The sequence below is a fragment of the Pochonia chlamydosporia genome, chromosome 7 (assembly GCF_001653235.2).
Source record: "Pochonia chlamydosporia 170 chromosome 7, whole genome shotgun sequence".
Lineage (NCBI taxonomy): Eukaryota > Fungi > Ascomycota > Sordariomycetes > Hypocreales > Clavicipitaceae > Pochonia > Pochonia chlamydosporia.
The window spans coordinates 1293695-1310088 of NC_035796.1; the positions used below are offsets into that span (position 1 = coordinate 1293695).

The 16394-nt window shown below is 47.5% G+C and overlaps 6 protein-coding genes across 6 annotated transcripts; 2 read left to right on the forward strand and 4 right to left on the reverse strand.

The window, feature by feature from the left end:
* Positions 1–840: 840 nt before the first annotated feature.
* On the reverse strand, positions 841–2615 carry VFPPC_07273 (MFS transporter; the record flags this gene model as incomplete). The annotated part of the gene is made up of 4 exons (XM_018286160.1): positions 841–1139; positions 1193–1431; positions 1490–2323; positions 2386–2615. The coding sequence occupies 4 exons, from the start codon at positions 2613–2615 to the stop codon at positions 841–843; spliced, it is 1602 nt and encodes a 533-aa protein (XP_018139747.1).
* A 612-nt stretch (positions 2616–3227) lies between these two features.
* On the reverse strand, positions 3228–4721 carry VFPPC_07274 (MATE efflux family protein subfamily; the record flags this gene model as incomplete). Its single annotated transcript, XM_018286161.1, has 1 exon — positions 3228–4721. One exon carries the CDS (start codon positions 4719–4721, stop codon positions 3228–3230), a length of 1494 nt encoding a protein of 497 aa, XP_018139746.1.
* Positions 4722–5399: 678 nt separating this feature from the next.
* Positions 5400–6899, forward strand: VFPPC_14195 (agmatinase; the record flags this gene model as incomplete). The annotated part of the gene is made up of 7 exons (XM_018291964.1): positions 5400–5531; positions 5592–5688; positions 5738–5828; positions 5881–5964; positions 6012–6241; positions 6291–6709; positions 6768–6899. 7 exons carry the CDS (start codon positions 5400–5402, stop codon positions 6897–6899), a joined length of 1185 nt encoding a protein of 394 aa, XP_018139745.1.
* Positions 6900–7081: 182 nt separating this feature from the next.
* VFPPC_07275 (C6 finger domain-containing protein) lies at positions 7082–8763 on the reverse strand (the record flags this gene model as incomplete). The annotated part of the gene is made up of 2 exons (XM_022428550.1): positions 7082–8561; positions 8648–8763. The coding sequence occupies 2 exons, from the start codon at positions 8761–8763 to the stop codon at positions 7082–7084; spliced, it is 1596 nt and encodes a 531-aa protein (XP_022284163.1).
* Positions 8764–11436: 2673 nt separating this feature from the next.
* VFPPC_07276 (purine-cytosine permease) lies at positions 11437–13107 on the forward strand (the record flags this gene model as incomplete). Its single annotated transcript, XM_018286163.1, has 3 exons — positions 11437–11676; positions 11737–11953; positions 12017–13107. 3 exons carry the CDS (start codon positions 11437–11439, stop codon positions 13105–13107), a joined length of 1548 nt encoding a protein of 515 aa, XP_018139743.1.
* A 1384-nt stretch (positions 13108–14491) lies between these two features.
* VFPPC_16599 (hypothetical protein) lies at positions 14492–15216 on the reverse strand (the record flags this gene model as incomplete). The annotated part of the gene is made up of 3 exons (XM_018294352.1): positions 14492–14557; positions 14631–14895; positions 14945–15216. The coding sequence occupies 3 exons, from the start codon at positions 15214–15216 to the stop codon at positions 14492–14494; spliced, it is 603 nt and encodes a 200-aa protein (XP_018139742.1).
* Between the last annotated feature and the right edge of the window lie 1178 nt (positions 15217–16394).

Sequence of the window (16394 nt, forward strand, 5' to 3'; positions counted from 1 at the left end):
GGCTCTTCCCGAACTCCGCCCAGAGGGCGCAGAATATACAGGAGAAAGCTGTCAGCTATAGGTCACAGCTGAATTCGGTCAAATGAGAAGGATTGAGTTGGTCATCAAGTGTCTTGCCAGCTGGGATACGGTGATCGGGCAGAGATCTGCTCCTCCTCTCCGGCACATCATACATAGATTGATATTGCCTCGGTTCATGGAGAGACAACAGTTCGAAGCAACGCATTGCACCCTCAGAGCTAGTTACTATAACCTTTCGACAAGAAAGTGGTTGATTCTGGTCAACCCAACATGCCACAATGGCAATACTACGTGCAATAAGTGTCTCTCCTCAAAATTGAGGTGGTGGCAACCCTGCAGGTCATTACTCTGCCACAGCTCTCTCCCATGCTCCCGCCTCTGACTTTGATTGACTCACAACATGTTAACCTGACACTGACTGCAACCAAGAACTAAAAGGGCTTCATAAAGACAGTGTTGTGAAACGTATCCCGGTTAATGGTCACATACTACTTTCATGATTTAATAATCTACGCATTTGATCCTCTCAGGCAACATTAACAACCACCGCTTGCCGTACTCCGAAAATCAACACACCCTATACGCTGGAGTACAATCAATTTTTGGCACCACACCATAGTATCGCCGGACTCATATCAGTGCATATACCCGAAGAACCATTTGTTCGATAGAATCAGGCCGCGGCAAACCCGACTTTGTGTTTGGAGCCCAAGGTCTTGCATGATTCAAAAACCCAAACTACGCAACATTTTAGACCGCAGCCATTCGTCATCATAACAACTGTGACCTTAAGACGTCACATTTAATTACAAACAACAACTATTCAAACTCAGGGTTAACCCAAGTTGGGGAACCAGACTTCTCAGATAACCGTCTCCCATATCTATGAAGCAAAGCCAAAACCGGAACGCAAAAGAACAGCGTGATAATGGCATGTCCAGCAAACGTCCAGGTAAATCCAACAGTCTCCACCCACGGGACAATGAAGAACGGATCAACAAACGCAGATAAGTTTAGCATCACCGCGTAGAAAGTCATAGTGGCCATGCTTTGCATGGGATACGCATCGACAACATAGGAGCAGACGGCAGTATTTCCCATTTGGATCCCGGCGCCAACTGTAGCGAGAAGAGTCAGTTGCGGTAAAATAAAGAAGCTTGGCATAACTTACAAATAGCAAAAGCAACTTGACCCACCATCCAGTGGTAGTTGCGGTCAACGCTGACTCCCCAAACGATCAGTCCAACAGCAGTGAGAAGAGCGGCTGGATATGCAAGCCAGAGGCGCATTTCTGGTGTCTTCTGATTGTCATTGCGCTTGGCCAGCTTGATCACAATCAGGTCGCTGAGGCTTCCGGAGCAACAAACTTCGGAGATGAGCGTGCCTACGATGAGACCCAAATAAAGTAGGCTTTATAGGGGTTAGCCAAACTTTTATCCAAATAGTTTGATGAATGACTGCGACTTACCCCTGAATCTGAGGAGAGTACGTCTCGTACGCTACTGGGACCAAAGTAACCACGGATAATACCCACCAATACCAGCCAAAGCAATATGTCATGATGGAGATAGGAACCACAGTGTACTTGAATGTCTTGATGAACCTAACCACTGTATCATACACCTTAGGATGTTGAACTCCAGGGACCGGCTTGACGTTTAGAAACGATAGACCCTTTGTCTTTGGCACGTGAGTGTTGTCAATGGAAGAATGCTCTCCAGCAAACTTTTCTGCACTAGGTTGTATTTCGTTTGTCCCCTGCGACGCTGATAGCATGAGACGTCTCGGATACAAAGTCTCGGGCAGAAAGAATATTTCGGCAAGTAGAATGACGCCAAAGAGAATAGCAGAAAGCCATTGAATCCAAGCGTAACCAGCAAGATTAACCAGGCCGCCTATCAAAGGTCCAAAGAGGAGACCCAAATCAATTGCCAGCACCCAGAGTCCCACCTTTTGACCACGCTCGTGTTCAAAAAAGAGGTCGTTGATGACAGCCAGGCCGACGTTTGAGGCAGGACTAACACCGAGTCCCTGGAAGAAGCGTGCGGCCATGTATCCAGAGTAGTTCGGTGCAAGAGCAGCACCTACCGTAGAAGCTAGTGCCATGACGGTGCCGAAAATGAGAATAGGGCGACGTCCGATGATATCTGCCACGGAAGCCCACAGCAGGGGGCCGACGGCTAGACCAAGAGCAGGAATGGCGACGGTCCAGTTGATTTGTTCTAAACTGGCTGAGTATTTTTCTTGCAAGTCGGGGAATGAGGGTACGGTGGTGGTTGTGATGAAGGTGAACATGAAGTAGCTATGTTGATATTGATCAGCATTCATCAACAGAAGTACTATTGTAATATGATTGCAACGTACATTGCCATAATAATGGACAAAATTACATGTTTCTGAAAGAATGACCAATTCAAAGGGTCGAGATCATCGCCGAGAACTGGCTGGGGAAACAGTTTGAAGCCGTCTTTGCTTAGGACTATCTCCGGTTCTCCATGGCTTGTTGATGCATTGTCGACTGAGCTGCTGGACTCTGCAGCAGCTGAAGGCTGCTTTTCGTTTATGTCCCCTTGGGTGGTTTGTGAAATATCCATTTTTGGGAATATTAGGACATGAGTTACGGACTTGGATGATGAAGATGGCCCAAACCAACGGGAAATAGGGTTGTAGGCTTTAAAATACATCTATTTCATTCACTTTTGATAATAATTCATGAGACTATATACGACACAGGATTATCTGACGATGCGTTATCACAGCCAACCTTGGTTTGAGGTAGGCACATTCTTTGACGACTGGCATAGTGGCTTGAAACACTGGCTGCTTATCATATTCCGAGCGTCCGAGTTCCCATTTGACAGATTATTGGGAAAGCCAAGAATGGAAATATACGCGCCTTATCAGAAGTCCGGGGAGAAGATGCTTATCTCTTTGTTGGGGACGGATTCTGATTGGCGGATACGAGATGATGCATGCTAGTCGTCAGCCATCTCGACACAAAACCAATAATTGGGGTAGACGTGCTTGTACAGTTAGTTACCTTTCTATAAAAGTATTCGTTTCTCATTTACGATTCATCGGCTGATGTCGGAATAAACAATGTGGCCGCCGGCTTGGGCAACACAGTATGAAGAGCTTCCACCAGCACAAATGAGCAACTTGAAATAACTAATTGGAATTGCTTTCAACTCTATCGTTGAATTCTACTAACTAGGCAAAACACTTTGCTCTCCATCTTCCTCACCTAATCTATCCGCCGCCTTCTGCACCTCATCCTCCCAGTTGCTCAACCCCACGATAATCCACTCCAAAACACCAACAAGTGAAAGCGCCACACATTGTCCCACCCAGAGACCAGCAAGACCCCATCCATGAAAGGCGAGGTAAATACCAGCAGGAAGAGCACCCCCATAGTAGCTTACACAGTTGACAACTGCTCCGACCCATTGACGTCCCATACCTCTCAAGGCACCACCACAGCTGCCATTCAGTCCATCCGCGATCTGGAACAACGCTACATAGGGAATTATATCAGCAACAAGTCTAATGACTCGTTCATCATCGTTAAATAACCCTCCAATATTGTCCCTGGTCGCAAGCAAAACGGTGAGGATGATGGAGCCAAAAATAACGGAGAGGACAGCCGCACTATGTGCCGAACGCCTCGCCCCTTTAGAATTCTTGGCTCCTAACAGATTACCCAACCGTGCTGATTCAGCAACACCTAGACCAAACGGAATAGTGTTGATGATTTGATCGGCCGTCATTACTACGGACTGAGCTGCAAGAGCAGTCGTGCCGAGTCGACCAGCAGCGAGGGCAACAATTTCGAATGCCCACCACTCGGTTCCAACGTGAATGAAACCTAAAAGAGCAAGCTTGGCAAATTGCCAAGAGTTTGACAACGCCTTTCTCAAATTGAGTCCGCTCCAGCAGTCCCTCCCTTCAATGAATGCAGCATAGGCTACCAGGAGGAGGAAGGAAAGCCAATACGAGATGCCTGTGGCCATGGGAGCGCCGTATAATCCGAAGTTAAAAGTGTAGATGAAGAGATAGTTGAGGACTGCATTCAAAGGAGAGGTGACCATAAGAGCATATGTTCCGGGTCGATATATTCCTTGAGCCTGTAGAAACTTCTTCATACATTCAAACCAGACGTAGCCGAGACCACCGGGGGCAAGAAGTTGGAGAAACTTGGCACTTTGTACGGAAATATTCTCTGGCTGTCCAAGTGCGCGGAAAAGATGCTCGGAGAAACACCAAATGACAACTATCACCACGTAGAAGCCGGTGAGGATGAGTATACCTCTTTGAAGAAGAATCCCTAAATTACCCTTGTCTTTTGAAGAGGTGAAGCTGCTTGATGCCAACGTGTCAAGTGCACTAGTTCCACCGAGAGCGATCAACCATGCGGTTGCCATGGCGAACATGTAGGAAAAGGCAGAGACGGCTAGGGCTTCGGATGACAGGCGTCCTGCTATCAGGATAGATGTTGTTTGTAGACTGTTTTGAAGCATGTAGGCGAGAATGACGGGAATAGACGCCTTTGTCAAGAACCACATTTCGCCTAGCCATTTGATATACTCTGATCGGGGTTCATTGCAGCGACCTGAGGAATCTGGAAGCAGAGGAGTCGTTTCGTCCGGAAATTGTTCGTAAACTGGTGGCAGACTGCCCAACTGGGCTTGGGATTTGTTCATCTTGGGTTTAAAGGGGACAAGTTTGAGATTCAAAGGCGACCAGAGTCTGGCATCAACAGCCTAAGTAGCTGGGTTTTAAGGGTTGAAACTGGTGCAACTTGCACGACTATGACTGGTATTGGCATTTGGTGCGGTGTGTCGCACATGCAGTTGATTCAGCCAATCTTCAACTACTGAAACATTCTTGCACTGTATCATGCGCGATAAGCCTTCCGAATCTTCATGTAGTACACATTGTCGATTAAGAAGTCAAGTCTTTATTGATAAGGACAGGTGCGTAAAAGACCTCTTATAGAAGTGTTATCGATATCACTGGTATCAACGATCCCGATTGCTCCCATCATGAAAGGGCTTGCATACGGCACTAAGCCCTTTTTGGTAAAATAGCCACGATAGGACCTGGTGAGTTTCAACAAAGTTGTAGATTGATGGATGGGAACGTGGAGGCGGGTACGCTAAGGTCTTTTTGGTATAATAGCCACCGAGGCTTGATATTGGGACTTTATCAAAACTCAGGGAGGGTGTAATTGGGTGGAGGTTACAGTAAAGTCGAAGTTAGAAACCAATACTAACTGTGAAAGAATTGACTTCAAAGTGATATATAAGCATCAAACAGCTTCTCCCAATACAACCTTCAAGTTTTTCTATCCCGCACGTCAACCACAATTCAGTCACAAAATGTACTCAGCACTCCTGACCCTTGGCTGTGTAGCCCTCGCGTCTGCCCACGCAGGACATGATCAGAAGACTCTCGCGGGACCCCATGAATCATTATGGTATAACAAACTACCCGGAGATGGCGGCACACAGGTATTTTGAGACCGAAACGCCCAGTTGTTCAAAGACGTTAACTGGTTAACAACACTTCAGGCGGACTCTGTCTTCTCCGGCATCTCTACCTTTGGCCGTCTGCCATACGAACCTTGCCTAAAAAATCGCGATGCTAAATACGATATTGCCTTCATTGGTAAGACAAGGAGAGCTCTTTGCGATTTCACAATACTAAGACGCAGTAGGTGCTCCATTTGACACCGGAACCTCGTATCGTCCAGGCGCTCGCTTTGGGCCATCCGGCATCAGACAAGGTTCCCGACGATTGAATCTCTAGTACGTGGACTCGACGATAACTGCGATGAACTGATACTTACCCAAGTTTCAGTGGAGGCTATAATGTTCCTCTCAAAACCAACCCATTCAATAGTTGGGCCACTGTTCTCGATTGTGGTGATATCCCCGTAACATCGTGAGTCGAACTCGCCAGCATCGTGAATGCTACTAACACAAACATAGGTATGATAATTCCTACGCCCTGCGCCAGATTGAAGAGGGCCACTTCGAGATCCTTTCCCGTTCTCCTGCAACTGATGCCGACAAGCGAGGTCCCGCGATTAAAGGACGAACTTTACCGCGCGTAATCACACTTGGGGGTGACCATACCATTACCCTGCCGCTTTTGCGATCGATCAACCGAGCTTATGGCCCAGTGTCAGTCATTCATTTTGACAGCCATCTAGATACCTGTAAGTTTGCGCCTTCCAGTCCACTGACCGTACTAATTGTAGCATACAGGGAAGCCAAAGGTTTTCGGAGGATCTCCATCAGAAGTTGCGTCCATAAACCACGGCACCTACTTTTACCACGCCTCTCAGCAGGGTCTGCTCGCCAATGACAGCAACATCCACGCCGGTATTAGAACAACACTGAGCGGGCCTAGCGATTACGACAACGATGGTTACTGCGGCTTCGAAATTGTCGAAGCGCGCGAGATCGATACCATCGGTACCGATGGAATCATCAAGCGAATTGTCGACAGAGTTGGAACCGAGAGACCCGTGTATCTGTCGATCGATATTGATACTCTTGATCCTGCCTTTGCTCCTGCGACTGGAACCCCTGAAACGGGAGGATGGTCTACTAGGGAGCTTAGAACTATTCTTCGAGGACTGGAGAAGCTGAATCTGATTGCTGCTGATATCGTTGAAGTTGCAGTAAGTTTTCAATGCCGCGGGGATGGTCTAAGTTTGAGTGACTAACATAATATGCAAGCCTGCCTATGACACAAATGCCGAGCACACCACTATGGCTGCTGCTGATGTACTTTATGAGGTTATGAGTATTATGGTGAAGAAGGGGCCGTTGAGCAAGATGCTCTCTGCGGAAGAAAACTATGAGCTGTAGGTGGACACGCCACAAGATTCATACAATGAGGTTGAAACGGCGGGAAATGTCATATAGTTTTGTGCCAAGAGTACTGAATTAGATTGAGACACGATCTAACTTCAAAGTCCATCTGGCATACCCAATTATCAAGGTTCAATTTACATGTTTTCAGAACAAAATAATATTGTACTTAACTTCACCTAAATCGCCGAAACGTTAGCAGAAATTTGAGATATTTCACAAAGGCACTCACCAAGTAATTCGCTGGCGCATATCTCGCCTTCAAAATCCCCCAGATGCCGCCTGAGCTTCCACACTTCTTCTACCGCTTGCCGAATAAGTTTAACATGCAGTGAGCCAATGCATTCCTCCAATTTCTCAATCTTGTCCCTCGCAAAGACCTGCTGCTTCTCGGTGTAGGCCTCGCATCCTAATGTGAACAGAGGCATCGCCATAGCGACCCAAGTGTGGCAGGGCTGTCCCTGAATCATGCTACTAAGCATTTCTTCCATTGCTGCCACGGCGCGTTGTATGGGCTGAGAACCCGATGGTAGGCGGTATAGTTGTCTGTAGAGGTGAATGAGTGTTGCTTGCTGGAAAATTTGGTGGCAGAGTGCGAACTCGCGGCTATATTCTGGAGATAATGGCGAGCATATCGAGACTTCTGGTGTGTCGCTCATATCTCGAATTATCATGCCTTTGAGTTTACCGAGCAGGATGTCGACTTCAAAGGGTGAGTGAGTAGCAAGGTTAGCGCTACCATGGGAAAGACGATCGATTTGTTGCAAAATATCCAGCAGCTCATTGCTATAGCCCAAGAATCCATCTATCCCCGGGCTTGCAACTGATGCCCACTGAAAGTTTTGAGATAGCTGAACACTTAATGTCGTTGAAGTAGCGGCAGATTCCAGCGGAATGTACGGAAGGGTCTGAAGAGACAAGTACAGCTGGTAGAGGTGTCTCATAGCGGATTGGATGGACCCAGGCGAGGTAGAGACTTGATGAGTCTCATTACCATCCAAAAGAGCTTTTATGCCCTGTAAGTGAATACGCCAGGACGACATTCCCTGTCGGTGTGTAAAAACGTCGGCCAAACACCAAATGAGACATGTTGCCAGTAAGGTCTCAATCATCTGTCCGGTTCCTAAGGCTTGTCTTAACAACGCAAGACCTGAAGTTTGCAAATGACTCAAAATAGACATTATGTTTACTCCATCTACTTCCGAGATGCCACGAGATAGGAAACCCGCAGCTGATAAGGCGAGACATGCTGACATCAGCTGAGGAGACGCCATCATCACGGGCACCAACCCCATGCGAAGATCTTGGTGTATTGATGGGTGACATGAAAGAGAGGCGAGGATGTCGTCGATAAAGTAGCTCATGAGCCTTTGGTATTTTGGCGGGAGTTGTATGCCATTTGGGAGTCGCCGTGGTATCACTTTTAATAGCTCATGATTATCCGGGCCGAGATGATCGACCTCATCCGATGCCGATGGTCTACCTTCATTCGATGAAGACAGATTGTCGTCTAAGGCTCTGCGTTTACGGTTGTTGCTCCAAACAAGTCGCAGGGGATATGTGCAACTTCTGTCAAATTCCGAACATTGCCCACACCGTGGTTTTGCCTCATTGCACTTCCTCCGGCGCCGACGACACTCTTCACATCCTTGTCGAGATCTCGTTGCTGGCATAAAGCGTATGGTGATTTTCGAGTACGCCCATTAAAACCAGTTGTGTTCTAGGAAATTCCAGCATGCTACGGCGAGGCGTTGCTTTTGGCTGTAGCTCCATGGCCCGACAATGCCGTCTCGGCATCCGGTCCCAATATAAGGCACATGCCAGATACAATAACTTCAGTGCTGAGATACCCAATAACCATTGACGTGGATTAACTGCCGTATCATGGTAATTGGTTCGATAGGTCTAATCTGAAGATAAGAACGGTTTCGAGATACACAGATAAGCTAGCGTTGCCACAATTCGACACCCTTGTCGATCAGCTACCAATGGATTATGGCCATTGTCCACATTACCGGATGAAGTGATCTGGGAAACGCCAGTTATTCCTGGGGGGCCATTTTAATGTGTATTCTAAAACACTCAGAAACAGCTCAGAGACGGTACGGGCAGACTTGTGAAGAAGGGGTGCAGAATTGACGGCAATTGGAGGCGAGTTTACAATCCAGCACGACCTACCAGATCATGGGCCAAAAACGTTCAGTAAGCTAAAGTTGTGCGGAAAGCACCACATAGCAAAACTTAGGGTTGTTGTTGTTCCCCCTTCTGCCGTGTGTTACTTGAAGAAAATTTGCGCGGCCCTTGACTCTGTTTGCTATAGACGGCGGTGGGTGGTGTGTTCTTGGAACTTAAAAGAAGATCTTACTTGTGAAATAGTATACTCAACTCTTTAAAAAGCTTCCCCTCCATGATAAATGCATAGGGACTTCGGCCAAAGCCTTGACATAAGAGTTTGGAAGGTGTATAGGTGACGGATAGAACGATGATTTGGTGGAACAGAATAGACTGCAAAGTATCAAAGTTTTCTACCCGGGGCCGAGTGCCTCATGGAGCCACCACCTGTCACGAACATGTCCTTCAGTGATCGGGAATTTAAGATATGCAATATCGGTGATTTCGACTCTGAAATGTACGGTGTTGGATTCAATTGGACTAGATCGCAACCAGATGGGCTAGTCAAGTACTTTGTAGGACCAAAGACGCTTATAAGAGAAGCAGACTTGTTTGTCCTTCTTCGCGGTCCTACTATGCAATATGGCCACTTTATCTACCGCATGAGGCCGGACAATTCCTTCCGCTCTAACTTTAATACGACTCTTCTGTTATAAACACAGCATCTCTAACTCGTTCCCGTCCGTAGAAAGTCCCTTTAAGTCATACAAAGCGTCACAGCATCACAAAGCTTCACACCGCATGGGTAGCCAGGACCCCTGGTCCACTCCAAGGGAGCGGCCGAACCGACCTTTCGCCACGCAAGTTCGTTCAACTGAAAATAACAGAGTATTGACAATTCACGAACGAACTGGTTACCAACTGGCATAGTGTGACAAGCGATTCTGCATGGAGGCTGTATTAGAATTTGTGGCTGTTGGCTCGCCTTGATCAAGCCTGCGTTCCGTCGATTCCGGTGATGTGCAAGCAACCAACGATTATGCACACAATGCAAATAATGCAAATAGGACTAGTTCTTTTGGTACGAGAACTCCTTGAACGGGCAAGCTTGAGTTCATATCGACACGCCAACTTGCTGCACGAATTGGGTAATCGCAGTAAATGGTTCATAGAAAGACGGAGGTGTCAGACGATGTACGACGACTTCAATTCCAGACAACACTCCGTTCAAGTTTTATCCTTCATCACCCATTCGAAGGTTCCACCTCGGCTAGCTAAGTGAAGGGATTCATCTAATCCCGAGATGGCGTTGGAGCTTAAATTGCGCCTAACCTCAGCCTCGAGAAGAAGGGCGGCTGGGGGCCAACAAGGGAATCGATCAACCTGAAATGGATGTGCTAACATAGCACAGACCATCATTTGAGATATTTTTGAACAAGCAGAACTGCTTGTGTTGCAGTCCAGGTTGAACCTGACCTTGGGATGGACTTCAATAGAGCCTTGACCAAATGTCACCACTCGTAGTGTCATCCAGAACCATCTGTCTTTCTGACATTCCAACACGTAGCCATAAAGAGTACAGGCCTCTAATAGTAAATAGCAATATTCATTGGATAACTGAACTTTGATCAATAGACAAATCTGTGGCTCTTGTGCCAAGACCAGATCTCAGCCTCAGGATTCTCTCACATCGGCGGTCTCCGATGCCACCACACCACCATCACGATCGGATTTCGCCCTCATCCCCCAACATCCACCAAAAACTAGTGGAGAAGCGGACAATTTGAAAACGAATCGGAAGCCAAAAGTTAAATACAATGCGGGATCCAAGGTTAGGGGTCGCAGCTGAAGAGGCCAAAATAGGTAACCATCACAGAACGTGTACCAGCCCGCTTCCCCGGAAAATCCACGTGGCAGTAAACCATATGAGTTTGAAGTTGCATAGCAGAAGCTTCAGTGAGAGAATTCCCATCCAAGCTCACCCGATCCCTGTTTGTGGAGGGTGCCGTGGCAGATGAGAGATGAGATGGATCCTGTGCCTCCATTACCCCAGATCCAGCCCTGCATTGGTACGTTTCTGCACACGCACACGATGCCCAGCTCCTCTCGTACCCCATGGGGATCAATCAAGGTTTCAAGGTCCTGATGACATCTCTTGTAGGGTCGGAGGTACCCGTGGGTCTGGCCTCGACGTGTTTCCAAAGCCAACATCCATACACGTAGATCTAGTCGCTCCAGGATATAAAAGACTCGAAAACACCAGCTTTTCAGAAGAAGTTGGTCTCTCCGCTGGGTTTTCCTCCTTTTGCCTCTATTTGTCTGATTTCTCTAGGGAAACAACTCACACTCTCCAAGACCACCGTCTTGTAATCGAAGTGTGACATGATTGTCTGCTACGATTCCTCCAAACCTTTCAACCACCATGGATGAAAACCGAGAAGATATCGAGAGGCGTGGAAGTGTGTATGTTGATGAGACTGTCTTTTCAAAGACTGCCTCGGATGCTGCCACACCTCATGACGCCTCAAACGATTATGATACTAGTACTCTATACGGAAAATTGCAACGCTTAGCTGGCAAGTTTAAAGTTGAACAGCGAGGTATTGAGCGCGTTCCGGAAGATGAACGAAATGACAACTCCTACTGGAACATTGGGACGATGGTATTTGACCTCTCTGATTACGACGCAATGTCAGAGATAATTATCTAATTTGAATGCCAGTGGCTTGCTGCCAATCTCGTCGTTCCCTCATTCACAATCGGCGTTCTCGGTCAGCCCCTCTACCAAATTGGCTTTGTAGATGGTGCGCTAGTCATCATCTTCTTCAACCTCCTCGGATCGGCGACGGTGTGCTTCTTTTCCACCTTTGGTCCAGCGTTTGGTCTCAGACAGATGGTTCTGTCACGTTTCTGGTTTGGATGGTGGGGAGTAAAGCTGAGTACGCATGCCAAATCACCTTCACTTACTACTTTATATTATCTCTAACCCCTTTGGCGAACAGTTGCATTCTTCAACCTTCTTGCCGGGATAGGCTGGTCCGCAGCCAACATCATCGTTGGTGCACAGCTTCTCAACGCCATCGATCCACGAGTCCCAGGCTGGGCGGGCATTCTCATCATTGCCTTTTGCACCTTGATCATCGTTTTCTTCGGCTACAAACTCGTTCACTTATACGAGTACTGGAGTTGGATTCCGACTTTTATTGTCTTCATGATCGTTCTTGGTGTATTCGCGCACTCCGGTGACTTTGTCAATACACCTATGGGTTCGGGCAAGGCCGAGATTGGGAAAGTTCTATCCTATGGCTCAACAGTGTTCGGTTTCGGAACTGGGTACACCAGTCTGGCTGCCGATTATACTGTGTATCAACCAAGTAACCGCCCGCGAAGGAACGTGTTTCTCGCTACGTGGTTGGGTATTCTACCTACTCTCCTGTTCACGGAGCTTCTAGGTGCAGCAGTGGCAACAGCTATGACTATCAACGGCGGCGACAACGTATACATGCAGGGCTGGGGAGACGCCGGCGTCGGGGGTCTTCTCCGTGCAGTCCTTTCCCCCCCGTTGGGTGGCTTCGGAAGCTTCTGCCTCGTCATTCTCGCCTTGTCAATCGTGGCCAACAACTGTCCCAACATCTACTCTGTGTCATTGACGCTCATGGTCCTCGGGCGCTGGACTCGCAAGGTGCCTCGCTTTGTCTGGACTGTCGTCGGGTCCGCAGTCTATGTTGGCATTGCCATTCCTGGATATAGCAGTTTTGAAGCCGTGCTCGAGAACTTCATGCACTTCATCGGCTACTGGCTTGCGATTTACGAGGGCATTGCACTGACCGACCACTTCTGGTTCAAGCGCAGCTTTTCTGCGTACAATCCTGAACACTGGGATGACAAGGACAAGCTGCCTCCTAGTTTCGCTTCTTTGGCATCCTCTGTGATTGGCATTGCAGGAATGGTCATTGGTATGAAACAGACTTGGTGGGTTGGGCCTGCTGGGAAGGCTGCAGGTGGTGATTTAGGATTCGAGCTGGGTTTCGCTTTTGCCGCATCGTCTTATACTGTTCTGAGAACTGTAGAGCTCAAGGTTCTCAAGAGATAAGGCATCCGTCTACCATTGTCAACCCATTGCACTGCGGTCTGGGCAGGTTATTGGACTTGACGTGAAGCTGAGAATCCGTAAGTCATAGAGACCTTGTGGAGACGGGATAATCTGGGGAAATGGAGTGTTGAGTCACTGTAGTTAGTGCAGTCTTTCTGCAGATTAGTTGAGTGTCAAATTTGAAGCGGTGACTACGTGTGTAGCCACTTGTATTTCCTTACAAGTTGTTACGAGTGTACTACCACTTAACCCGTTGAGCTAAATGGAGTCTGGAGAAGGGAGTGGTTGCCAATGACCTTGACTAATAGTGTTATCAAATTCAACTACATTGTCTCGTACATATTCTAGAAAGACTCACACATGCAGAATGATAGCACGCAGTAGAGAATATCATTAAACACTTCAGAAGCGACTCAACTAGTAAAGGAAAGGAGATCCAAATTCATATTTACCTTACCAGAAACTACAGCTTTCCAAACAACGTCTCTCATCTATCTAGCCATGCTCTGAACCTAGCCTAATGTAGACTACAGTTGGGGGTTAAAAGTGTTTGAACAGGTACAAGGTATTGCATACCGCGTTATGTGCTAAGATCTATCGAGATGTGTTAGTGTCTACTTGGATGTGGGCAAATATTTCTTACCACAAACTGTACATATCTTCTTGGTGAATTGGTCTGATTCGCTTGGTGCCAGTGCGACAACATGGTGCCGAGCATACCATCAAGGATGGGGGAATACTTCGTGGTTGGATGTCGACCTCCAGATACAACTTTGGCGTCGAAGATTGATCAATAATGCGCATACCCCCAGAACGAATGGTATCCCTAGAACTACGGGATTCTGCTGACACTGGATGGAGAAGATTCCAACTCGCTTGCTCCATTTCAGCTAACGGAGAGATGTGGTGTACTGTTGTGTAAGCATGGGCTTCTCACTGCTGTATCAGATGACGCACGACACCACCACGCGTCCAGCTGAATTGGGGGCGAGGGTTTCACAAACATTACTGGTTCTCCGGTTCTCATCTATGCGAGCTCAGTTCGATTCTTTTCACTCATTGGTGGCTCTTACAACATCAGGTGTTGACACTGACAGATTCACTGGAGTCACTAATTACGGAGTGAATAGAGTTTTCTCTGGATCCAACAGTCTTTTCTGTATTTTCTCTCTACTAGATTCCGCAATGAATGAAACTGAAGAAGTCGATAAGAGGATTCGTAAACCCATAAACATGAACCACGTGCTAACATGACATCCTGCGTAACAAAAGGATCTAAGTGGTATAATCTCCGTGAGACAAGGCTGCCCGAGCCTTGTAAAGCACATTTCCAGGAGTGTGATGCTCCCTAAGAGTGGAGGCCAAAAAGAGCATGTGTAGTAATTTACTTGTGGCAGCGGCGCCAGTGGACGGAGAACTTGACCACGAGCTTGCCGCTGATGTGATCGACCTGTTTGATGAATTAGCACACTATTCATACAAAGTTCATAATCTCGACGAGAGAAAGGAAAGGTAATACTTACAGCAATGAGAGCTGGGAGGTGAGTGGGGGAAAGGGCACAAGCAGTGTTCATGTTGAGGATGGCAGTGCTGCCACCGCAGGGCGACCAGGACTCGATACCAGCACGAGACTGGAGATCAAAGTTTCCGCTGTAGGGACCAGGAAGGTTGATCTTGTAGTTGACCATCTGTGGGTTTCCAGTGAAGGAGAAGGTGTTTGTGCACTGGCCCTTGGCACCCTTGGGGATTTCAGCAAATCCAATCATGTCAGTGTCGAGGATGGAGAATCTGAAGAGTGGTTAGTACAGAGAGTATGTGATAGGTTGTGATGACTTACTGGAAACCAGAGCTAAACTCCATGTTGAGAGTAAGCTTGCAGTTCTTTCGCCAGTCAATGGCCTTGGTGCCAGGACCGGTTTGCACCTCGTAGGCAGAGAAGGTAGCCTCAAAGAGGGTACCGGTGGCATCAACTTGGACATCGGCAGTGCCAGCAGGGCAGCCAGTTCCAAGGAGACTCACACCGTGGATCTTGACTTTGGAGGGAGCATTGGGGTTGGGGGCAGCGGCAGCAAGGCCGAGAAGGGGGGTGAGGAGTCCGAGAAGAAGCATTTTGAAATGTTGCAAATGGAAAAATGGGTAAGATGTTTGTTATGACAAGCGAGTGTCTGATCTGGAGGGTGTTTGATGATTGAAAGCTGAGTGATGATGAGTTTTCTGAGAGTGATATCGAGGATGAAGCCAGAGTTTATATATTCCATCATCTCAGAACAAACCCCGAGAATGCCTTGGCTGCTGCCACTGCGGCTGAATTATCAAAATTATTCACGATGGTTTGTCACTTCGAATGACACATCTCGAGCAAGGCAACAAACACGATGACCTCTCACCGAATGTGAGCCTCATTCTTTCTGTTCATGGATAGGTTTGCCATTTTAGCGAGATGGCTTGATCAAGACTATCCAACCACGACGCTGAATCGACTCACAATTTCAACCCAGTGCAAGTTCACCGCCATGTTTGCCTAGATATTGGGTTGTGAGGCGCTCCCATCACGAGAGCCCAACTGTCAATATTGCATCTATGCCTTGAACTGCCCGCCGCAGCATCAAGCATCATCGTACGTATCCCAGTATAGAACAACAATATTTCGTTTTAATTCAATAAAGTCGTATAGCACGTCTCGTAAGGCTCAATCATATGTACCTTTTGGGATGAGAGATTTCCAAAACAGCCTCGTACGTCCTGCATTCGTGCATACGCATAGGGATACCCGAAATAGCAAAGGAAGCCTGCATATGTGTAGGTGCAGAAGCTGAAATCAGCTGGCCAGACATATGGTGTGAACTAAGCCAACCATTTTCTTCTGAGGACAGATGAACATGCACTGCAGACGTCTCTCGTCCACTGCTTGGTTTCCAATGAGGTAAAAATGGCGGCTGATGGGCTGCCCCCATACGCCCATCTGCCGAACATTGAACACGACAGGTCGGTAGTTTCCGTTGACCGACGTTGTTTGCGCAGCCACAGCCACGTTGAACAGAATGCAGTCAACCCCTGAAAGCTGATTGATCCCCGATGAAACAATAGCCAGGAACGTGTTCGGACAGACGTGTTGGCGAGGGTGTTGGGAGTGAGTTCCGTCTTACATGCTGTTTGATAAGTATATCACCGGAAACAACATAGAAGTTTCTCCTTCACAACATGCCTATTTTCAAACAACGCGAAATCTAGCAGATAAAGGCAACAACACACGTACCGACTAAATCGTAGGCAGCTCTTGGCACTCG